A 25,892-nucleotide genomic window follows, 5' to 3' on the forward strand; every position below is an offset into this window, starting at 1 on the left:
TTATGCACCTGCCTGATTTTGTTTGAACAATTATTGCACACGTTCTGTAAATCCAATAAACATTTCACTTCTCAAATATCACTGTGTGAGTTCCTATATGATATATTTAACTGACATTTTGTATTGTAACAACCAACGATTTATACAGGAAAATAATGACTATTAACAAGCTTGCCCTAACATTTGCATCCCACAGCAACTTATCCACAAATTTTCGTATTTACTGTCTTACAAACAAAAAGCAAACAACTTGTAAATTACATTGTTATTGTATGGTTAACATAAAAAATAAGTTATTTATTTGGAATATTCAAAAGAAAAAAAATTAATCTCACAGATTGAATATTATGCTGATCATTTAGGGATGGAGACATAAGGGTGCCATAAGTATTGGTGTTAACATTTACATTTCTTTCCCAGTATGAAAAAGCCCAAACCAAAATAAAGAAAATGGTAAAACACATTTATGGGCAGTACCTGACAACACTGATGAAACTGAGTGCAGGCAGTCCAACACTCCCGCTAAGTTGGCAGCACTGCTGTTCCAGCTGCACTGCGCTCAGGAAATGCTTAAACTATTTTGTGCATTCAAAAATTGCAGCACTCAACAGAAGATGAATCGTTTACATAAAATGTCGATTTATTTTCAAGATCCAACAATGAAAAGGACAGAACAGAGGTGATAAACCACTGCACAGCCCATATTACAGACTGTGGACCTCAGGCCACACAAGCTGTAGTACAGGAGCTGCCAAAAAGGTTTGGCACTACCAAAACTAAATGTATATGCATTTGTTAAATAAAAACTTTTGAAGCACATGAATTCCGTGTGATTGTTCTTCACTGTATCATAGAAACATGTAAAAAAAACAAAAAAAAACAACTATATGATAACTGAGGCAGCAAAGTGCATGAAAGCCAAACTTTGTGCTACTGCCCAAACTCACCACAACTGTAGGACTACAAAGCAACACCAGGGGACAACAATCCTTAGGTTTGAACCAGCTCTCCATTTACAACTTGAAACGTGAAAAATCGATGTCATCTGTAATGGAAAAATTCTAGTTAACCCTCACATTTAGATTTAGGTGTTAAGAATTTCACTGTATGATTTTTGTATAACCTTTGCATGCTCAAGATGAAGTAAGTATGTATCAGCAAGACCTTGTGAAAACTGCTTAGCTAGGCCTAAGCACTATGTTATCTATGTTATCTGCTAACTGTTTCGCTCAGAAGGATAAAGTTCAGGGTTAGAGCCAGGTGCTGGCCTGGGAAAAGGTAGTGGAAGTCTTCTTTGTTCAGCAACAGCCGGGGTTGGACAAAAGACTGTTCTAACTAAAAGATACACAGAAAAAAAGTATTTAAAAAAATGGTAGGGCCAAAAGGCTATTTTTTTTTAAAGTGTTATAAAATCAAGACAATTTATACAAAAGCAATGTATAGACACATAACGGAATTTACTCTTAATCACTGAAAAGTTTTGTGAGATATGGATTCAGTTTATTTATCTTACAGGAAATCTTGTAGATCAGGGGTAGGCAACTCCAGGCCTTAAGTGCCAGGTGTCCTGCAGGTTTGAGATATCACTCTGGGTCAGCACACCTGAATCAAATGATTAGTTCATTACCAGTCCTCTGGAGAACTTCAAGACATGTTGAGGAGGTAATTTAGCAATTTAAATCAGCTGTGTTGGATCAAGGACACATCTTAAACCTGCAGGATACCGGCACTTCAGGCCTGGAGTTGCCCTACCCCTGTTGTAGATCTTAGAAATATCATCAGCATTCAACACACTCTGGAGTATCACAAAGGCACTGAAACAAAGGCACAAATATTCTTCAGAAACAATTTTATGAATTTGAAAACATTAACCAGTAAACTCTGCAAAGTATCACAGAATATTTCAAATGAATAAAAACCTATGAAAAGTTGTTTCTGCAACTAAAAAAGCCAAAAGGATTATTCCCTGCAGGTAATGTTTCAACATAATAGTTGCCATTTAGAGATTTATATAACTTATAACATGTTTTTTTGCAGAAATTGAGACTTCATGATTTTTCAAAATGATGGCTGGTTGTTAAGTAAAGTTAAATGTAGAGCAAAATGCCTCAAATGTATTTTATTGCAATTACTTTTGAAATTATGGTATACTCACTGTACTTTTACAAATGAAAAATATATTTTCACCTAGAACTGTAGGGTTTTTTTTTTTAAACACATTAACAGTAAACATTAATGTCACGTACTGTTCTTGATTTACAATAACTGAATGTTTCTGGTAAAGTGAGGTATTATTTTTTACTTTATGGTCCAGTACTGTTGCCTTTGGAAATTTTTCACTGTAATTTTCACAAACATTTTTTACAGTGTAAGCTAAACAGCGCTAATCAGGTTTCTCTCTCTCTTTATGCAGGTCAGAACTGATCACCTGAATTTTCAGTGTTCACTGTGGCTTTCACTGTAAATGAAAAAAACAAACAAACATGCGGAAATCAAATAAAGTTCTGCCTTGATCCTCACAGGAGATCAGAGATCAGATAAGCTGAACACCAGGTAAACAGAAAGTTTTTTTTTTTTTATGATTTATGAGCGGCATGATAGGCTTAATCATAAATTCTTTAAGTGTACAGGAGAGGGCAGCATCATATCATGTTTCTTTAGCAGGAATGACAAGCAGCCTCTGCTGGAACTATAAATTAGGCCCAATCAGGCTCAAACTGAAGTAGAACAAATAGGCCACAAAATGTAAAAGGTCATAGGGCTTTCTTTTTTCTCTTTTTTCTATTCTTGTTTTTAAAAAAAAACAAGGCTTTATTTGGTTTATATTAGGTGTTTAGTTGGGTCGTTTATTTTTCTTTTGTTTCCTTTGGTCTTTTCCTGTTTTATTTTGAAGAGTCGCTTTCTTTCACGTCCTGTTTAGTTTTACTTGCTGTCTGTATTTCACGGGCTCTAGTTCTTAGTTTTACACCTGCACTCACTGGCCACTTTATTAGATAACATAAATATCTAAATAACGAATCACATACTAGGCAACTCTATGCTTTTAGACATGGTATCCAGAAAAGTCAACACAATCTTCAGAAGCAATTAAGTATCCAAAAGGCTGAAGAAAGGTGATTTCAGTGACTTTGAATGTGGAATGGTTGTTGGTGCCAGGTGGGCTGGTCTGAGTGTTTCAGAAATTGCTGATCTAATGGGATTTTCCCCACACACTCGTCACTAGGGTTTACTGAAAATGGTTTGAAAAAGAGGAAGTATTCCGTGAGCAGCAGTTCCCTGTGTGAATATACCTTGTTGATGCCAGAGGTCAGAGGAGAGTGACCAGACAACAGTAGCTCAAATAGCCAGTTGTTACAAGCAAGGTATTCAGAAGCAGAGTCATTAGCACCCTGTCCTGAGCATGAGCACCACAGGTGGCAAAAGTACAGACTTTCTTTACTTATGTAGAAGTACAGATACTAATATAATATATATATATATATATATATATATATATATATTCCAGTAAAAGTTGAAGTACTGAAGCAATTCTTTAATCATACATAACATAAGAATACAAATATTGTTCCTATCTAAATTTCAATTCTAATGGATGTGCTTAGTTTGAATCTGTTATGTAGGACACCTGCTGTGAATGAGAATTTAAGAAAATTACTATATTCTGTTGCCTATATGATAGAGAGTGACTTTACGTACACACCTAAACAGTAAAATGAATTTGTCACTGGATTTGCCACTGACGCCAGGTGAACTCCAGGAAGCCCTGATAAGTATGCCCAATAATAAGGCTCCAGGTCCAGACAGCTTTCCTGCAGAATTCTACAAAAAATTCTGGACGATTCTAGCACCAGATTTTTACAGAACGTTGTTGGAAATCAAAGAAAAGGGCAGACTTCCATCAAATATGAATTCTGCAAACATTAATCTCCTGCTAAAACCAGGCAAAGACCCTGTATATCCCTCAAGCTATCATCCAATATCCCTTATAAATGTAGACCTTAAAATAATCTGCAAAGCTCTCTCAAAGAGATTAGAGAAAATAACCCCCCTCTTAATTCATCCTGACCAAACTGGTTTCATAAAAGGTAGGCACTCATCAACAAATACACGTAGATTACTTAATTTGATCGACTACTCATACAGTAAAATCCTTGAAACTACAATATTCTCTTTAGATGCAGAAAAGGCGTTTGACAGAGTTAACTGGAAATTTCTATTTGCAACTTTACACAAATTTGGTTTTGGATCCTCTTTCATTAACTGGTTAAAAATATTATACAATTCCCCAACAGCTTGTGTCAAAACAAATGACCAAACATCCTCCAGCTTCTGTCTCTTGAGAGGCAGCAGGCAGGGATGCCCACTCTCCCCTTCACTGTTTGCAATTTTTATTGAACCACTAGCAGCAGCAATTAGACAGAATACAGTAATTAAGGGCATAAAATGCAAGAATGTGGAACATAAAATCCATCTTTATGCAGATGATGTGTTACTTTTTCTCCAAAACTCACAAACTAATCTCTCTGGGGTAATTGCATTGATAAACTCTTTTGCAAGAATATCAGATTACTCAATTAACTGGTCAAAATCTTCAGTCCTTCCGATTAATTGCTCCTTCCATAAGTTTTCTTCTACACCACTGCAATCAGGAAATATAAAATATTTAGGTAATAATGTTTCTCCCAAGCTTGCAGATCTAACTAAATTAAACCATATCCCACTTTTAAAGAAAAGTAAAAGACGATCTGGCTGGATGGAAATGTCTACCCATATCACTCACGGGAAGGGTTGCTGCTATAAAAATGATGGTCTTACCAAAAATAAATTATTTATTCTCAATGATCCCAACTAAACCACCACAAGATTGGTTCAGATCTCTAGATTCATACAGTGGCTTGCAAAAGTATTTGGCCCCCTTGAACTTTTCCACATTTTGTCACATTACAGCCACAAACATGAATCAATTTTATTGGAATTCCACGTGAAAGACCAATACACAGTCGTGTACACGTGAGAAGTGAAATGAAAATCATACATGATTCCAAACATTTTTGTTTGGAATCATGTATGAATCATGATCAAGTAAAGATGAAAAGGTTAAATGAGAAAAACATTGTTTTCTTATCTTGAAGAATCTGCCAAAGTTTTTCAAGACTTTTCATTTTCTTGAGACTGAAGAAGTTTTAAGTTGTTTTCATGTTGAAGAACAAACACACATACACAGGAATTTCTCTTTCACCCTCCAGGAACACCAGGTGAAGCAGGTGTTGAAAGCAGTGAACATCAGGAAAGTTGCTGGCCTTGATGGAGTACTTGGTAAAATAGTTTGTGCCTGCGCTGACCAGCTAAGGGGAGTCCTGACCAGGATGTTCAACCTCTCACTGTCACAGACCACCATCCCCCCCATATCTGAAGGCAAACAACTTTATTCCTGTGTCAAAGTCATCTGCCCCAAGCTGTCTCATAGACAACCGACCTATCGCCTTAATATCTGCAGTCATTAAATGCTTTGAGAGGCTTATCCTGCAGCACATGGAGGCCTGCTTACCACAGAACCTAGACTTTTATTGCTTTGCCTACAGCGCAAACAGATCAGCAGAGGACGCCATTGCCACACCCCTACACAAGACTCAAATTGTATCAGAATGCTGTTGATAGATTACAGTTCAGCATTCAAGACCATCATTCCTGAAATTCTGGTTGACAAGCTGATTAATATCAGTTTGGCCCCCCCTCCACCTGTGCCTGGATCAGGGATTCTCTGTCCAAATCGCCCTTAGTTGAGGTACTGCAGGCTTCTCCACCATGACCCTCAGCACAGGCTCCCACCAAGGCAGTGTGCTGAGCCCTCTCCTGTACACCCACCCACACACTAATGATTGTACACCTACCTACCCCTCTAACACCATCATTAAATTTGCTGATGACACTACAGTCATTGGTCTCATCAGTGAAGGGGATAAAACTGCGTACAGGGAGGGGGTTAAAAACTGGTGGGATGGTACGCTGAACCTTCAGCTCAACACCATCAAAGCTAAGGTAATGGTGATTGACTTCAGCAGGCACAGAAGGGAACACGTCCCTCTCCACATCAGCCCGGACTGTTCAGTGAAAGTCCTCCTTTAAGTTCCTGTGGACTTAAATAGCTCAGGACTTCTCATGGACCACTAACACCAACGCGGTGGTTAAAAAGCCCAGCAAAGACTCCACTTCTTTAGGATGCTGAGGAGGAACCATCTGGAGAAGAGACTGTTGGTGGCTTTTCACTGCAGCACCATAGAGAGTGTCCTGACTGCATCACAGTTTGGTATGCTAATTGCTTGCTGGCAGACAAGAAAAACCTGCAGAGGTTCATTAAGAGAGCGCAAAAGCTCATTGCCCGTCCCTCTCTGGAGGACATAGCAAGCACTCTGTGTCACAGGACAGCTAAGAAAATTGCTGCCGACTCGTCTCACCCTGGACAGCACCTGTTCGACCTCATGTGCTTTGAATAGAATAGAATTCAACTTTATTGTCATTGCACATGCACAGGTACAGGGCAACAAAATGCAGTTTGCATCCATCCAGAAGTGCTTTAGTGATATAGATATGTTACAATATATATTAGCAATAATATAGATATGTGAGTATATTACAGAAATGGGTCTATTATGGTATGTTATAATGTACACGGTATGAAGTATGTTGTGAATATTCTATAACTATAAGTATGTACAGGTTGTAGTGAGTACAAGCTATGTACAGGCTATGAACAGGATATAAATATGAAAAACTATACAGAATATGAAATAAATAACTTTACAGAATCTGAGATATACAGCTATACAGAAATGAGAACTATGCAAGTTGTAAACAGTTGTAGGATTAAAGATTATCGAATGTACAGAATGATTATTTACACAGAGCTATACAGTAGTGCAGTTAAGATAAGTGAGATATAATTCCTACAGAGGCTATATAAAGTGCTAGTGGTTGTGAGTGGTGGTTCGGTCCATGTTATTATTGTGTGTTTGAGGGTACAGTTGTCCATTCTGGGTGTGTGTATGTTCAGTCCATGAGTTTAACGTGGGTCAGATTTGGTCGGAGGTACAGGTGTTTAAAAAGCAGGACAGCCAGGCTGAGAAACAGCTTTTTCCCCCTGGGCCATCCATCACAACACTGAATGACAAGCCCAGTGAATGGACCTAGTGAGCTTCACCCACCACCCCTACCTGCCCACAACCCACAACTGAAATGCTCTGTTACCAGGCTGCTGCTCCAGTCCTTCCAGGTCTGAGTAAAAGAGGAGGGGGTGGAGCTGGTTTAAGTGTAGAGGCCACCAAAATGAGTGTTGTGATCATATAGGGGAGAATGGGGTTTCTTCTTGTATTATGTTTAGCTATTGTCTCTGTAGTTTTCCCCTCTGATGTTTAAAATAGTTTATTCAGTAACTATATAGGTTGAGCTGTCTCTCATTTGGGTAGCTCAGTTTGTTGAGTTATGATATTTTATTAAATGTTATTTTCTTGAGAATAATTCAGTTTAGTTGAACTCTTTTACTTTGTTCTTAAAATAGCTTATTTCTGTGATTCCATATTTTTGAAGTAGCCTTGTGTTTTTTGGGTATAATACCCAGATTTTGAACATTACACCTGTGCCCGTACACTGTCCACCAATGCTGCCTAATGTAAGATTACATCATAGTACATATTTGCTGTTTTATTATTTATGTGGAATGAATGATGACTGTAAGCAAGTAAGAATGTATGTATGCTAGTCTGCTGAAATGTAAGCTCTGCTCAAGTTGTACAATGCCCAAGTACAGCGACAATAAAGGGATCTTTATCTTTACTTTATCTTTTTCAGTCAGCACAATGATTCATCCCAATATGTAAAAAGTAAAAATAAATGAATAAAAAACCAACAGTATCATTGATCTTAAGAAATACATCAGTATAAAGAGCTAATTTCTTCATGTTTCTCATCTGTCATTAGACTTTATCTAACATAAGACTGTGATTTAGTACTCTAATTACATATCTTATCTCACTGTGCAGGAATTGGCATGTCAGACTAACTGTGCACAGGCTTTCTAAGTTTAAAACATGCACACGTCATTGTGTTCTATTTGGCTGCATACTCAGTTGATTTCTATTCACATTAATCTAGCCAGTCAGTGCATTAGACAGGAAACAGTAGAAAGGTTTGCGACCCTGGAAAAGAGTCAGACTTTTCCTGTCTTTGTTCCAAATTGTCTGTCATCATACTTCTGTTTACGTCATGTAAAATCAAAATGAGAATTTCAACCACATTAAAAAAAAGCATGGGAGAGAGTATCCAGCTGCATGCATGGGAAATAAAGGGAGAGGAAGAGAAAAGAAACTGTGGTTTGAGTTTCTTAAGAAACCACTGGTGTATTTGTGAATCATGACCATGGTTCTTATCCAGGTTGTTGGTTTCCAAAGAATTAAAGGCTAGAATTATTCAAAAAGAAAACAAAAGTGGCACTGATACAAAATGAAACTAATTTCAGTCAGCAGCGTTTGCGCTTCACTACAGCAGCTACACTACAGCATCGAGTCAGAGACGGTCACTCATAAATGGAAACAAGCTCCCTTCTGTGGACTGAGACAGAAAGGTCATCCAACATTACACCCCAGGCCTGGTGTGACCCTGCATTTCTGTGTGAGGGTGCTGTTCATGATTCAGCTGTTTGCTGTGTGGAGATGATATTGACAGAGATGGCCGAGGGGCTCTGGTCTCCGATCACAGAACAGTGATTCCCTCTATGCCACTGCTTCAATCAGTGCAGCTACAAGGCTCATGCAGAGTGGCATTGTTTGCTGTCTCAGCACAAAGAACAAACTTGTCTGTCATGTGGAATAAAATAAAATGGATAAAACAGTGGATCAGTGTTTGAAATATTGTTGATCACAACAGCCTACAGACTAGAAAGCGTGATGACTATTAACTAAACGTGCAATTTGAAATTGGGCACTTAACACTGCATTAGTGATGTAAATGCATACTCCTATATACGGAATGCATGATTTTAGGTTTTTTGCACAAACTTTGGGTTTTGGAGCATTAACATCAGTGCAGGGCCAGCAAAAATATAGAAAAAATAAGCATTAGCTGTGTTTCAGTGCTTTATTTTAACATTTCTGCTTCATCTCTGGCATGGTGTTTGAGGTTATTGTGGCTGACATCTGAGGAAAACAACCCCAAGCAAAGCTATAATGAAGTCAAGATCGTTCTTTTGTTGGATGAACCCTGGTGCAGTTTTTACATTGGGTTTTTGTTTAGTTTATTAAGTTTCATATACAAACATGTTTTATTCATATTCTTCTAAAAGATTTTGTTATTACATTTAATGAGCCACATTTGCTACATAGTACAAAGACTGGATCATCAGCTGGAGCTCCTCAACACCTCCCTAATACTCAGGCTTACTGCATGCCAGGGGATTTTTGTATGTTTTCTTTTGCTTTTGGTTATGGCCACAGAGCATGATGCTAGCTTGACAGCTTTTGCAGTTTTCTCGAGTTTGAAAGCCTCATCTTCAGTATCTTTGTTTTTTCAGTTGTTTAGAAATAGCTCGAAGAGGCCTTCCCAGCTTGTTTAAATCTGCAATTCCCTTTCCTTGGATTTTTCCGTTGTTCTGAGTATTGATATAAGAGTGCTGTCAAACAAATCCTTTTTATTTTGGCAAAAAGAAACTACAAGCTGCAGTCAATTATCAACACTAACAAGAACTTATTAGGTCTTGGCCTTGTCAAGTTAAAAAGACATGGCAGAACTTTCACCACCACTTATTAAAAGATTATGTGAGTGCACATATAATTTTAGCCTGGATGTATAATTCTGGCCTTGTGTAGATTAGAGAATATCCTAAATTAATTCAAACTTGTGCACGCAATTCTATATATGTGTGTGTGTTTGTGTGATAAATATGATTTTTTACATTGCAAATATGTATTCATTTCCTATGAGGTTTTCATCTTTATCTCATATATAGAATATCTCTTTATGAATAACCTCTGTGCATGAAAGGCCCACATTGAAATTCCCCTGTGGTTCAGTGTTGAGTCATCTGGCCTTATAAATAGACTAATTTTCATCTGTTTAGGTTCTCTAGCTTACAGTTTGTGTACTACATGCCTTGCCAGCTGTTGAAGAGGCTGTTTTACATTTGTTGATTTTTTTGTTGTTCTTCTCAATGAGAAGAAAATACAAACACACTTTTGGTATGCAAATAGTTTGGATAATACACACGAGAGAAATCAGCAGAAATTAAATTAAATCTTTTTTTTTCATAATAATCATTATCTCTATCCTTATTAAAATCACAATCTTTATATTATATTGTTCAATCTTACCTTAAAAATGTATCATTTTAGTCTGAAAAAAGCTACAGTGCAGCTTTTTTCTAAATTTCTGAGTGCTATCTCACTATCTCCATACTGACTAATTATTAACTTGACTTTGTGTACAGTGTAGATTATCCTCTGCAGTCCTGTGTGACAGTTTTCACCAGCTCGGTGTCATTAAGATTGTATCCCAACAGGTGGCACTCAACACCACTGCTTCCAGGAAGAGCAGGAAAAAAAACCATATCTGAAGGCGGCGCCTTTATTATTAGTCTGTGATATTTAAGCGAATGGACAAAAGAACCACAACTTTATAAAAAGGAAGGAAGGAGGTTGGAGAGGTGTGATTACAACAAGCAGACATTACCCTGTGTGTGTTCATCTATTTTGGGGACGAAAAATGTTATGTTTCAAAATCATAGAGTCACCACAGCTCACTGGATGTAACTCATATTTTCCAGAAAGAGAGCTCCTTTTAAGGCAAAAACGCTGAGTCCATTCCTCTTTTGTTTATTCATTTAATTTCATGCCAGCTGTGCCTGATTTAGAGGCATGTCAGAAACAACACAAGCTGATTGTTTCCCAAATATAAACTTTCTTTAAACAGCACAGGTCACGGGTGAAGCAGGTGGTTAAATGGTCATATAGCTCTGGCCTGAATTCTCTCCCTTCGTTTCAGAAATACTGCTTTAACCCAGGGCCCTGCAGAGTCACACATGTCAGGCATTTGCATGGGAGAAATTGGACTTAAATGGGTAACACATGACTCATTCTCTCTCAGCCCCGACAGCTGCAACAGGCCAAGCAGTTATTGGACAAATATGATTCGCCCTAGAACAGAGCAAGTCTTCAAAGCTTTTCCAATGTGGAATCTTTGACGTAAGCCGAAAAATAAAGAGATATTGAAGTGGATTTAGTGTGAAACATATTGAATTACACTCAAACCATATCACGTGTATTCATTTTCCTTTCACTCGCTAGTTTTTTTTTTTTCTGACCTTAACCTGACAACTGTTATGAATTCTGCATTAGCAATCAAAACAAAAGACTATTATGCAGCACAGTGTTGGCCCCCAGTTGCTACTTGGCTCATATTCCCTGTACAGTAAACAGCCCACAGATGTTTTACATTGATATTAACAACCTTAATTTGTCCTGTGCAGAAAAAGGCCAAGCATAGCGTGGGGATTAAGTTCTCAGCCATGTATCACACACAGCACAGACAGCAATCTCATTTAGCTTGAGTGAAGTTTACAGTGAGTGGGTTTTGCATAGGTCATTAGTTGTCTCAAAATACCCCCCTGTCACCATAGCAACTTCAAGTGACTGCTAAATTGCCTTATAAAATGAGATAAATTATTAATGTTGAGAGGTTTTTTTCTCTTTAATATGTGTGCTCAGGCTCTGAGCTCAGAATACAATACTGTATTACCTTTCTTGTACTGCTGTAATGGAACAATTTAGCAGTTGTCATTCATTAATTCCAAACTTATCCTTTGTCTCCATTCTTGAATAGGCTGATTGCTGCGTCCTGGTTTCCAGATATATCATGGGGATTACACCGATTACAGCAGTGTTGCGCACATGACAACTGAAGCTATTATTCAAATAGAATACCTGAGGAGAAAGCTTGAAAACAGCCAGTGTAAAATACCTGCATTGTTATTGGCTATATGCACACAGCTATTTGACATATACATAACGCAGCACTCTAAGAGCAGATGGGAGGCTGACACGCACCAGTGAATAATCTGATCATAGATGTCTGCTGACATTTATGCCTGTTTTATAACAATCGGTGTCTCACAGAAAAGGCAGTAGTGATGCATTACACAGATGGTAAATGCTGAGGTCAGTGTCCTCAGTGATTTCATAGTCAATGATGGTTTGACCACTGGGTGTAATAACCACACTGATCTCTGAAACATGCAAAGCAAATCTTAAATGCTGAGATCAGGTATCAGTTTTAATGGATTCCTCAGATGTGAGGGTGACACTGTGACCCCTACGCTTCAAAAATTACAGCTTTTTTTTTTTTTTTTTTTTTTTAAATTCAGTGATGTTTGCCTGCACTGAAAACATCCATAACTCACAGGCAGCTGTAACTCAATCTAACAAAATGCCTTTTCAATCACTCTCATCTTTTATAGTTATACCCATCAGACATTTACATAAATACATTATTCATGGTTCTAATCCTGGTTTCAGATGGGGAGATATAAAATGCGACAGTGTGCGTCTGTGTGCATGTGTTTGTCTGTATGTGCTAGTGTGTGCGAGGGAGTGTGTGTGTCCTGATGTGTGTGCAGATGGCAGGGGAATGAAGCAGCCTATTTTGTTTGTGGTTTGCACATTTCTGATTCAGCTGAGCACTCTCCATCAATGAGGCAAATTTACATTTGCTGTGGTGGTAATAACCTAAAACCCATACTGATGTTAACACTTGTATACACTCGAATTCACGTTGCCCTGCCGCATGATTACATTTGTGTGGCGCTTAATAAAATGACTCACTTGACATTATCAAACAATTCAGCTGTAATAGTGGCCCGTGAATGTGAAATTGTGTTTTGCAGGCAATTAGTTCATTGTCATGACAGTCATTCAGACTGGGTCTACCAATGTTTGCCTTATGAATTACTATAACACGCATATAAATATGTAGTATTGGGTATCATCAGTGTCGCAGCTATGAATGGATACAAAAATTGGTTTGCGGGAAATAAGGCACCCCAGTGCTGCATACTGAAACTGAAAAGGTGGAATGCAGAAGCTATAAATTATGCATAAATCATGATGTATTGTGCCTCAGATAAACAAGTGTGATATTCGATAAGAACTAAAAGAGAGAAGAGAAGTATTTTTTTCAAGACGATATCTGTTCTGCTGTGAACTGTAATAATCCACACAGTTCACTGCACGCACTCGCTCCTTTGATGTTCTGAAGATATCACTGCATCACAGATATTTATGAGCGAAGTCAGTTAATATTCAGCCTAGAGTACACTGCTGACACCTGCTTATATACACAGAAATCTTCTCAAATAGCCTCCAGATGAAGTCCTGATTAAAAGTGATCTTGTTAATAAACAAGACGGCTTTCTTGTTTACGTGCTGTCCACTGTAGGTGGACCGACATGTGATTGAATGGGGAGAAATGTAACACCATCTTATAATGAGTCTAAGGCTAAAATTAGCCTCAGATCTCCTCTTACCTTGCCTAAAGTCATGCTGCAGACAGCAGCCATTGTCGTGTGATTACAGCAGCACAAAGACGCAGGTGTAAAGTTACTACTGAAACACGTTCCCCTGGACAAATTTACTTGATGGATTTTTAATGTTCCAGGGCTTTCCACTGATGATAGATGGATATCCACTTGGTAATGCATTTGTGCATTTGGAATGAGTAGGAGATAGAGTGTGTTGGCCTAATTTCTCAGATGCTTTCTTACTTTAGTCATCAGTAGATTTTCATAATGCCTGGCAGCACAATTAGAAATCTGAATCCTAATGTTGCATTGAAAGCTTTTACTGTCAGTAAAAGTGATGTTTGCCCGTGCATTTATGTGTGTATTACTTATAAATCTGCCTAGTTCTCCTTTCAGGATATTTCCAACACTCTATTAGATGACTAATTAAGTAAATGAGGAGGCTTTTGGTGTTTCTTTTACAATTTAATGATCCTTTTTTCTTTGGTATTTTGAGTTGTGATATTTTGTTACAAAAATAATGGAAAAAGTCACTAAGTGCATTTACTTAAAGTGGCCTATTCTGCCTATTTCTAGCTCCATATTTTTACTGCAGTTAGCTATGACATACTTTTAGTTGTCCTTCTGATTGGCTGCCACTAATAAACACAAGGTTTGAACAGTGGGTAGGAGGAAGGGTGTTTTCTTTACTGACATGTAGATACAAGTAAAGTAAGAAAGCACTCAGTAGCCTCAGCTTTTGGCCCATAGGGAACACTTACACACGTGGTGACCTCATTTTACAAAAACCGTGTTTAGAAAGAGCCCCGGCCACTATAGCATGAAGTACTACAGACATAAAAAACCCAGAGTGAACAATCTCCAAAAATTGCTTTCAAACATTTTAGAAACATTTAGAAAGTTATCATAGTCCTTTTTACTTATAAATAGGATGATAGCCGAAAACCTCCTGCTCACCTGGAGTACCTTTTACTTAATTTTTTATAATTTCTAGAAATAAAATCTACCCAATCACAGCAAATGTCCAGAAATAAAAGTATTCTATTAAATAGTATTATATTATTAGATTATTCTGGGTCTAAACTTACATAGTTGGGATAAATCCAGTATTACTTCACCTACATTTGTCAGTAAAATTAAAAGCAGTATGATTTTTATGACATTTTAGGTGCATTGATGAATGTACAGTGGTAATTGTTGCTAATAACTGTAATAATGATCAAAAACCAAATTTGAATATGCAGAACCTTTTCTGGCCACTTGGGGGCAAAAGAAACAAGTCTATGATGTATACTAATTGCATCTAAATGTATTGGGATCCTTTTGCAACATTATAGTTTCCAGGTGATGTCCAACATTAGCATTCATTTTGCATACATTCAGGGTAGCGTTTGAATATCTGGTGAATGTAAGTCATGTATTTCTTTTCATTTTAGCTCTGTCTTTGGTCTCTACCAGCTCCTGGTGGAAACAATTACATTTTTAGTTCCCATGTTCATCCACTACCTTCTTTATTATTATTTTTTTAACTTTATATGCCTGCCTCCTGATTCTGAGCAAGTGGAGGACAATGGATTTATTCTAGGGTTTTGTTTTGTTTTGTTTTGGTTTTTTTGTTTTTGTTTTTGTTTTTAACTCTGAAGACAAGTTGCCTACTTGGTGTTGTTGAAAATAAAACAAAAGCAGGAAAGGAAGACTAAGAAAATTAACTTAAAGGCGCTAAAAAGCTAGCTCTGTTTTGTTTTTTCTCCCATGCATTAATAGTAAATGCTTTATTGGATTGGATTTGCGTGATTGGATTTATGAAAGGATTAAAAGAAAGCACTGCCTACTTTTAAAACAGGGTTTTTTTGTTAGTATACTGCTGGGAAATACACTTTTATTCACTTCTCTTCTGGATGGGTTCACCACAATACTGATTTAATCTCTCTTTAATGTTGCTTGAGCTATTCTAAAAAAAATGTCACATTCATTAGTGAGACAGGTCAACATGTGGTTGAAATTATATGTCCTATTTTTTTCTATTGGTGTGGTATTGCTTTGCCATGGTTAAAACTGTAACCTCACTTTACTTTGAGGTGGCTCTCCAACCACATTTGTGGCTCCCAACTGAGGCTGGCTCATTATAGTGAATGCGGAACACCTGTGCTGAGGAAAAAGGAAGCTTTCACCCCTTTAACAGGTATCTAGTACAGTATGTTCTTGTTACTGGCAACAAATAGCAAGGTAGCTGTCCAGAGCTACATATTTATCCAGCTTCTCACTTTATTTCCCACAATAAGGCCTTTTAGTGAGTTCATTTGTGAATATTTTTCAATAGGGTTTCAGGCTTCTTTGTGAGCTCATAGTTTTGTTTTTTCCAGAGAATATTCGGTGTTCAGAATGATGCATTGCATGTTCCTCGTGCTACTTATTTGTGGAATGTTTTTGAGGATGCTTATTCTTTCCAATCTTAACCATCCATCCATTCTCCGTGTTTCAAGTTCACTCACTAAACTACTGCATAAAAATATCTCTTACAGATTCCCTTTATTAAATCTCATCTCGTCACAAAGTTGATATAAAACGAGGCAGATGACATTGTAAACTTTGATTTCCAGCGAATTGTGCCGCATCTGCTACTGCAAAATTTTAAGATGTCCCATATATTGATATATATTATCATATTTAACCAGTACCTCTCTCTCTTTCTGCATACTGTTTTCATTTACTTTCAAAAAAGACTCTCAACGTGAAGCTTCATTCACACCAATATCTGCATAATAATGTTGCACTCGCGCTGGGCTCTAGCTGTTGACAAGAAAACACTTGCAATTGCCAGATAAGAGCTCGAGTGGTGCCATTGATTAACCAAGGACTTCATTATGCTGGCTGCCATTAACAATGCAACCCCATTGATTCAGCAACTGAAATGGCTGTGGGAGAAATCAGGAAAGATAACACTAAGAGCTGTGGTTTATATTGGATTCACTGCAGGAATCCCAACACTGCTGCAGCCACATGTAAGACAATGGGCCTCTGTGTAATCCACCTTTTGCTCTAAACTGGTACTTAAAATATCTGAGTGTCACAGAACATTGCCTCAGCTATTTTTGTATTAATGCATAACGTCCTGTCTTTTCTTTGAATGCAGGGTAGTGGGGGGGATAATAGGAGGAAATTACCATCTTTCAGCCCTGATGCCACTAATTCTTCATCACTTTCTGGATGTCTTTAAGATAAACACCAGGCAGGCATTCATTTAACTAGAACAACACAACATGTCAGTTAAGAAGACATAAATACACTTTGCTGGGTGGAAATCAATGCGCCTGTATTCTCTGCCCATCATTTCTGGAAAAAAAGGCGCATTGCGTAATAGTGCTTGAAATAGCTGGTGTCAGAAGTAGGCCTGTGTTGCTGTTGCATGGTCTGAGATCTGAGTGGTGGATAAATGCAGGGCAAAGGGTGGATGACGGTGGAGAAACAGCACAGCGCTGTGGACTCAGTCGGTACTTTTGAATATACGAATAATTCCAGACAGCCGATAAAATAGAGCTGACACATTCAGACAGCGGGGACTCAAAGGACAATGAGTCCGCAGATGTAAATAGAAACCGAGAAGTTTGTGTAACTTGGTATGAATAACATAGCTGTTATTAATAATTCACAAGCTAATACTGGTTTCCTCACATCGGTTGCAATCCCCGACTGTTTAAAATGATAAATATTCATCAACGTAATTATAAGAGACTTTAATCGTTCAGATATGTTAACCTGTGTCAAACACATATCCAGCTGTCTGCACAAGGTCAGGTTAGCGTTTGAATATGATTTATGTACGGAGAAAGGACCGCCTCGTGGATTCTGTCTCGTGACGCCCCGCTTTCTAACTCGGCCAATTTTTTTTTTTTTTTGTCTTTTCAAATGCTCGTTTCAAAATATATAAAGGGCATTATTTCCAGCATTAAACCCACTGCTCGAGCCTGAGCCATAGCGCATACCAAGTTCCGCTCAAAGCAAAAGCACCTCACGGGTCCTACACTGCCTTTTGAGGAATCATTTGATAGCCCTATTAACTTTCATGTAACATTGTTTCTTGAAGGCATCCACAGCGAGCGCTTCAGTGTCATTACTCTGAGAAATGTGCTTTCATACTGAACGTCGTTTACAGAAGTCCTGGAAGATACATAGTCTCGTAAAAGCCCTTAAACGCAGAATAATGGCACAAAGTCAGCTTCTGTGGGCAGAATATTTTGCTCAGATCCTGTTTTTTATTTTTCTATTTACAGTTATGTTTCATAGCTGAGTGATTTTGTTTTAAATATTTGAGTTGGACTTTAATATTTTACCTAAATAAGCGGTCGCGAATAATAGAAATGTGCCGAAAAGGCCACTATAAAATATTTTCTTAATCGGATTAGAATACAAATATGGGCGATGTTTCTCGGGGCGTATTTAATTGAAAACATATTTTTTCGGTGTCGCTTCAACGACGGAAACGCCATGTTTTAAACTCTAGAAAAATACGTCCCTTTCAGGACCTTGCCAATCCATTCAAGCCAGCAAGTTTGGAGAGCGTGTTGAGTTTAATCAATTCATAACGTCGAGATGGAGCCGAACTCACTGAAGGTAACGTTTGATATCAACCGTCGATTTGTTTTATTTTCGCATTGCGCTAAACGCCACCTGCTCTAAAGTATCCTCATGTTCCTATCCACAAAACTTTAAACATACAGCATTTGTATGACTACATCTGTGAATATGTTGACCATCTAAAAATAGTTACATGATACTAATTGTTTGCTTAAGACGGCGAGATCCTAATTTGATATTAGCCAACTGTGCGTAATAACGCAGGGACATTAGAAATGTTTTTTTTCGCCTTGTTACAAATTGTTTACGAAAACGAGTTGATAAGCAATGTAAATATTTCCCTGTTTGCCTTTTTTTCCCTCTACAGTGGGTGGGCTCGTCTTGCGGTTTACATGGACCATATATATTCTATAAAGCCTTTAAATTTAACCGGGACGCCAAACCGAGAATCCTGTCTCTCGGAGACTTTTTCTTCGTCAGATGCAAACCGGAGGATCCTATTTGCATAGCGGAGCTTCAGCTGCTCTGGGAAGAAAGAACAAGCAAACAACTTTTATCAAGCTCCAAACTTTATTTTCTACCCGAGGATACTCCCCAGGGACGCACAGTCACTCATGGAGAGGTAGGAATATTAATCGTCTGATGAATAATTGTGAATTTTTTTGGTGTTTTTAGTCCACCTCGTTCGGGAGGATTTAATTTAACATCTTTACCGCATTAAGAGTTGGCATTGGATGTCTCCGGTGACACGGGCATTTATAAACACAGGCACTGTTACTGACAATGATTAATGCGAGCAGTAAAAGGACTGACCTACAGCGGTATTTTCTTTTTCCACTAGTTTTACTTTTAGTCTGTTTGTCTATTGTGGTGTCAACTGCTGAATGTGCACTTGTCCAGCTGCGCTCAATAAGGCTGCCGCTGCGCTCTGTGGGGTTAATTGTGTTATAAAGGGGAAAATCCGCAACAATCCTGCGCCTGGGCTCTGTCATTTCATTTCTGGGTAAAGCGTGTCAAGCGCAGACATATGGGCGGAAATTGCGAAACGGTAATGAATGCATGGGATCAAACTGGCTCAGATCGGTCGCTACGATAGTTATTAGATATTTTGTAATGCAGCCTGATGTTGAAAGAAGTAGAGCGAGTCATAAAGCGTGGCAGAGCAAAAAGCCAGCGCTGACACGTTTTAGCTACTCTCCGCGTTTTGCATAATTTTCCATGTGAGCATTTCCATCCTTAACAATGTGATATTGCACTTAAAACCTCTGTGTGTTGAATTACGCTGTTGTTGGCACAGAAAAGCAATAGTTATAATTGGCTGTGGCCATATGTGGCGCTTGTGATCCGGTTACATCGCTGCACTGAATGGCATTAGTCTGATTATTGAGTTTTTCTAACCGGCTGTAAAACAAATGATGTGTTGTTTTTTTCCCCTGATACGACCGCAGCACTTTAATTACTGCTATGTGCTTTTGATCACTTGCGGCTGCATTGAAATCACCCTCTGGTGCTCATATATTGTTTATAGGGAAGGACAAAGCCGTGTTTGTACTTGACTCTTCCGCTGAAGGTTTACTTACATTCTTTCCTCTTGAGTAATAGAGTGCCTATCACATTTCCCTTTCATGAAAAAGGTGGCTATTTATGGGCAGCGCTTTAGACAAACTATCATTCTTGTATGAACTGGTATCATCTCCCGAAATCCCCTCGCGTTAGTCTTTAACACGCTGCAATTATTTAGCAATTACTTCGAGTGCATGCATTGCTGATTCTAAGGCAACGCTTGCGCAACGACTTGTCTTCCCCGCCCCTTTCCCAAAGACTTATTTGCATTGCAAAGTGCTTACATTCCACTCCACTGGACATCATATCTGGAAAATATGATACTTAACTACCAGAAGGTGTGTCCTGGCAGTGCAAATGAAACCTCATATTTGTCATATATATGAAAAAGTGCAGGATAAGAGAAGTCACAGCAGAAATAAAAAGCAGTCTCTATGCATAAACAAGGCATTGTAATGATTATAGAAGAGGGCTGATATGTTTAAGTGCAATGTAGGTGCCTCCAGGCTGACCTCAATTAAAGGACTTGTCAAACGCTCCACTCTCAGCAAATCGGACTACTTACTGTATATTACAGAGTGGAAATTGCCCTGACAACTTCAAGTCAGTTTATGACCTTCACAGAGCCCATTCAGATTCTCGCTGACTTTGCCCCATAACACTAATCTGCACCGCATGAGTCAGCTAGGAGTGCTTACAGAGGCAAGCCGTAATCCAAAAAACAAACAGGAAGGGCAAGCCAGTCTGACAATAAAGCTATGACATTAAAACTCATCGGCTGCTAAACTCTGCGTCTGAGTGATGTATGTGTGAAAAGGTAAACATTAGAGAGAAGTTCATTTTTAGCTGCGCTGAAAAGTGGAATTTATAAACCTCGCATTAGTCATTTTTCTCCAGGACCGGTGGTGTATAAAGACAGATTAATGACTGTGGAGCCATGCTGACTCTAAATCTGTAATTGACTGGCTGAAAATCAGGGGTTCAAATTAGCCCAGTGACTCATGCAGATATGAACTTGATAACTTGCAGTTCTCAGGAAGTGTGTTGTTTTCACAAGGTTTTGGTGTTAAATGAGCACGGGCAACATCATGAGGTAAAGCCACAATTTATAACATTCACTCTCAGATCATGTGAGATTTACTCTTGAATATTTTTACACAACATAAAGCAGAATCAGTGTATGACTTATGACAGTCGGTGCTGCTTTGCTCTCTTTCTCCAACAGATCATGCCTTGTATCTTGTAGATAACTATTATCTTAAGCCTGAAGCCAATATCCTCCAAATACCAAAAAGGCATGACTTTGTTTTAAGATATCAAAACAGCCATATATTGAACAATTCCCCAGAATTGGATTACTGATTCACTTGTGTTCTCAGTGCTGTGGTATGATGTAATTTCCTGGTTATTTCTCAGGTATTTGTTTGCTCTCAGCCTCTCCTGCGCTGTATTTGTCATGTTTTGCTGTGCTGTGCAGTGACAAGAGGAACCAACCCGTGACCTACTGTGCTTGTTTTTCTTCTGTCAAAGGGTTGGAGGTCAATTCCTTTTAAACACAGCCAGCTTTGAATCCACTCAACTTTGGCTGGAAACAAAAATAATGATTCATCGAATAAGCGTAACTCTCGGCGCCCGTATTTGCTGAACGGTTGATAAACAGATCCAGGGAAAAATTTATTAACCTATTTATGCTGAGTTAATTATTAAGTCCATATGTAGAGGAAGCTTTATTTTTCATTGGATCACAGCATGACAAACAGTGTTTACCCCCACCAGTTGAGCTCAGCTTGCTCTTTAAACAGGCTTTGTGTAGAGTTGCTCACCCATTATGACAAACCCTCTATTGGGGCCTCTGCTCTATTTGTCTGCCTGCAAACTGCCACCGACGAAGCAGTCACATGTGTTTTAAAACTCACTGAGTGACACATTATTTCTTCTCACTCCAAATGGCCTGCCTCTCTTGCTGGTACTGCTCACCGGCTGTAATACTTTCTGTTTTTGGACTCCCTATTTCAGGAGAGAGCTGTTGTAGATAACAGCTCACCACACACACACACACACACACACACACACACACACACACACACACACACACACACACACACACACACACACAACACCCACTTATTGTATACGCTGCTTCAGGCGGTTAATTGCTTATTCTTATCTTATACTATGTATCCTACATTAGTGCAAATACAGCAAGGTTCTCTTAATAGGAAGTCACAACCGCAGAGAATATTTCTAGATCATGTTATATTAATGTGCTATTATCATCACCTCTGATTTCATCTGACCTCTCTTCTCCTCTATTCTGTCCCTCTAGCTGACAAGGCTTTGGCTCACACACACATACATACACACACATAGACACAGAGACACACATACACATACACAGACACACTGACAGGCTGGGGACTGCAGCAGTAGGCCAGTATTGATTGCTGTGGAAAACACTTTGGCATGCATCCAGAGCCATTTCTTCAGTACATGGCAGTAGTCCATGCATGTGTTTCAGTGCTTGGAAAGCCAGCTTGTAGGGAAATTAGATTGTATTCATTTGCTGCTTCTTTGATTTTTCCTAAGGGAAAAACCCTGAATGGGTAATTCAAGCATCTGGGATGCTAGTTGAGTTAAGTGTAAGTGGCTTAGATATGCGACCAGCATTTTGATGGATAAGGTCGTTCTGCTGAATGACTCGAGTGTAAATGTGATATGGCACATTTTTACAGTGATCCTTTGAGTGCGTCCATACTGCTCTGTTGCCTTGACCAGTGTGTGCATTATAGCAAATCTCCCCATTCACACAACAATGGCAGGAATTTAGAGGTGGGGTGGGGGGGTTGGAGTGGGGATGTGTTTAGTGTGCATGTGTGGCGTGCACGCATATATGCCTCCTCCTGCCGCAGAACAAGTCATTAACTCTGAACACTGCCCTCCAGTGAATTCCTCACCATTGCTGAAATAGCATGTAAATTATTACCAGCTTTTTAGGATAGTGTAATTTAAAACCTTTAAAATGTAATACACTGGACTTCAAAGGCTATAAAAACCCCTGCAAACATTCTGATTCTTTTCACCAAATGTCTTTGCAGGCTAAAGTAATGATATGTTACAGCAGAGCCTGTTTGTCAACACACAGAAGACTTTTGATGCTCTTTAGTTCAGTTTTTTCCACTTTGTCATTGACTAACCACTTGAACAGGCAAACATTTGCCTTGATGCATGACTCCAGCGCCCCCAGCTATAGTGGATCGTTATTATAACCTTTGAGGAGAATGCAGCCACAGATGGGAAGCTCTTGCTTAAATCCTCCAGCCAATATTTTTAATTCTTAACTGCGCTCTCTTAGATGGAGCATGTGGAATCAACATGCATTCAGTCTCTCTGTATTTCTTTTTTTTTTTTTTTTTTTTTTTTGCGTGCGCATTTGCTAAAATACAAGGATACAAAGCTGCAGCGATTCAAGGGAGCTGACACAGCTTTTTTGTGGTGTCACCTTACATGATGGATGCCTCACCCACTTTCAGTAAGGCTTTGAAAACTCCTCTTATCTTGCTATTTCTCTCTTTCGTTATAACTGCAAAAGAATGCAAAGTTCATAAATCACCCTGGCCGATGTAAGTGAAGTTGCTTAATGGAATCAGTGAATAAAAGATGAGTTCAGCACCCTGCCGATATTACAGCAACATTTATGCATGTGAATAAACTGCTTCAATTAAGTGGTAGTACATAATGTACAGTCACCTTTTAAATGCAATGCTTTGAACTCTTTGTAGTCTTTAGGCAGTCTCAAAAAGAAAATATTCTAATTCAATTGTTCCAGGCTTACTCCCCTGAGTTCCTCTTTAATTCCCAGATAAGTTTGTTTTGGGACACTGAAGCCAAGGTCAGTCATGGGGAGGGGAGATAGATAATGAACTCATATTGTGTTTCCTAGCCTCTCTCTCTCTTTCTTTCTCCTTCTTTCTCTCAATTTTTCCACCTCTCTCTTTCTCCCTCTCTGTCTCTTCATTGTCCATGTCACCATGTCCATTACTCAATTACTAATCTCCTTTGGCCTTAGGAATTCCAGTGCTGACCTCTCCGAGGCAGCAGGCTGAAACCTTCTCAGCATGACAGGAGCACTGTGTGTATGTGTACGTGTGTGCCCATAGTATAGAAAGATACCCACCAACTGGGAGCATGCACCCCTTGACTCTCAAGCTGAAAGTCCCGTCTGAGCGATGAGACGCTCCGCCGCAGAACGCTGACAGTCAGGAATGTCTGCCTTAATGCTCGCGCACAGTGGCGTGGATTTCTCACAGGGAATTGTTTGGAGTGATATGGAATATTTCAGGGTACATTGTTTGTAATTGGATCACCAAATATAGGATTGGGAATGTCCCTTATGTGCTGTTTTGCCACCAGTACACTATTGCATCCATATAAATTGAATGATATGGATTTTAGCGAGTTTAATTTCAATGAGATTGCTGGAGTCATGGGTTTCTGGAACAGAGTTATCTACAGTTTCGCAGCAGCAGGCTGTTTTTTCTACTTTCAGTCCATTATGTGCAGTCATAGCAATAAATTCACTCAGTAATGTTTTTGGAGATATCATGCTGCTGCAGTAATAACATAAATTATTGATAGAAGTATGGAGCCACGCTGTAACACTGAGCTGTTAATGTGTTATCTTGCATTTTAACTCAACCGTAAAAGGAGCAGTTTGTGTTTATATGGGCTTATTGATGTACCCACAGTAAAATTATGCCAACACATGAAGATATTTAGTGTTGTGTATAAATGCTTCTAATGCATCTGTGTCGGAAGTGTCAATGAAATGACACCAGGCTATTTGGTGTGTTGCTGATGTGGAGTGTCACCTCGTGGCTGCAGGCTTGTAGTCCTCTGACCTATATTATCAAGTGGCCTGCTGGCTGTGTCTGCCGCTTTGCTAAACTATCAACTGCCTAACTCGAAATGACAGCACAGTGTGGATGGGCGGCATTTACAGAGGAGCAGGGCCCCAAGACGCCCCAAATCAGAGGAGTGAGAAGAAGACCCCTGCAACGCTGCTACAGTGATTAATCTTAGTAAAATTAGTCAATTAATAGGGCTGACAGAATGTTAGTCAACAGCAGTTTAGCAAGTAGGTTAGCAGTTATTGTAGTCATCATTTCCCCTATTATTACGCATTATTTTCTTAATCAATTTTACTGACTGATACTGGAAATTTGTGGTTTCTTTGAACAATCACATTATTGAGAAGCCTTTGGTATAGCATGCAGGGGTTCTTCAGATGATCCCAATTTTGCTTTTTATGATCTATCATTATACATAAACAATAACAAGTGGATGGTACAGGTCCTGGCCTGGATATCTACTGGTTATAGCCCCCCAACAAACTGACCATTGCCCTCATGTCTGATTATATTCAATCAGACTAGCTGAGGGGTTCTTCTGTTGCTAGATCAGTGCCTTTAAATTTCTCGTTTGACCCAGTAGTGTGAAAACTATTCAGGTTTCTGTTGCTGTGGTATAAGAAGCTCAGAATATACTCAGAACTGAGACATCACAGCTTCTAGGAGTTTAATATTTATTCAAAAATATCAACAATGTTCAGTTTAATTTGATATCAAATATTGAGTGGGTCCAGCTTTAAATATTTTCTCTTGCAATGCCACTTTGACTCCAGGCTAAAAGTCATGAAGGAAATAGTCATTTGTTGTAGCTGCAGTCCAGTGTTTTTCTCAGTGTAAGGGCAAAAGAGGTTGGTGCAATGCTGCTGTTTTGATCATTTCTCAACAACTGACTGACTTGGCTGGTTTTCAGAAGCCTTTTACGGAAACACAGCACATTACTAAACTCTTTACCTAAACATTTCTCAACCAAATATCATGACTTATGCAAACCACAAGCCAAAATTCATCTTCCTGCTGCAGCTCACAGACTCACTGCTGTAAAGTTGTGCAGCCAAAGTACAGAAGGGAAAGGAAAGGCATTATATGGCAAAGTAATGGATGTAGCCTGTTTTCAGGGCTGCAGCTCTGTTCATAGACTGATTATATTCTGGACTGTGTTGACAGCTCCTGAATTGCGCTCACCTGTTGTGTTTTGCTCTCAAGCCGAACAAGTCCCCAAACAGCATCTGTTGACAGTCACACAAGGCACCATGTCATTCACCTGATTAATATAGAGGGAATGGTTGTGT

General features: G+C 38.8%; 1 protein-coding gene and 1 long non-coding RNA gene across 3 annotated transcripts in view; one reads left to right on the plus strand and one right to left on the minus strand.

Moving 5' to 3' along the window:
- Nucleotides 1–372: 372 nt before the first annotated feature.
- LOC120714691 lies at nt 373–8,993 on the minus strand. The gene is made up of 3 exons (XR_005691476.1): nt 8,983–8,993; nt 1,124–1,748; nt 373–1,045 (listed from the first exon to the last, which is right to left on the minus strand). It is a non-coding gene; the product is annotated as an uncharacterized LOC120714691 (long non-coding RNA).
- Nucleotides 8,994–18,042: 9,049 nt separating this feature from the next.
- arid5b (AT-rich interaction domain 5B) overlaps nt 18,043–25,892 on the plus strand; it is a 75,203-nt gene continuing 67,353 nt past the window's right edge. The window contains exons 1-2 of one of the 2 annotated variants that reach the window (XM_040001659.1): nt 18,043–18,169; nt 18,501–18,755. In XM_040001659.1, the coding sequence (XP_039857593.1) occupies nt 18,149–18,169; nt 18,501–18,755 (276 nt within the window). In that variant the 5' untranslated portion in view covers nt 18,043–18,148. Of the gene's footprint in view, nt 18,170–18,209; nt 18,756–25,892 lie in introns of those variants that run through there. The other variant, XM_040001660.1, reaches the window with a different exon arrangement.

The sequence above is a fragment of the Simochromis diagramma genome, unplaced genomic scaffold, assembly GCF_900408965.1.
Source record: "Simochromis diagramma unplaced genomic scaffold, fSimDia1.1 OVJJ01000421.1, whole genome shotgun sequence".
Lineage (NCBI taxonomy): Eukaryota > Metazoa > Chordata > Actinopteri > Cichliformes > Cichlidae > Simochromis > Simochromis diagramma.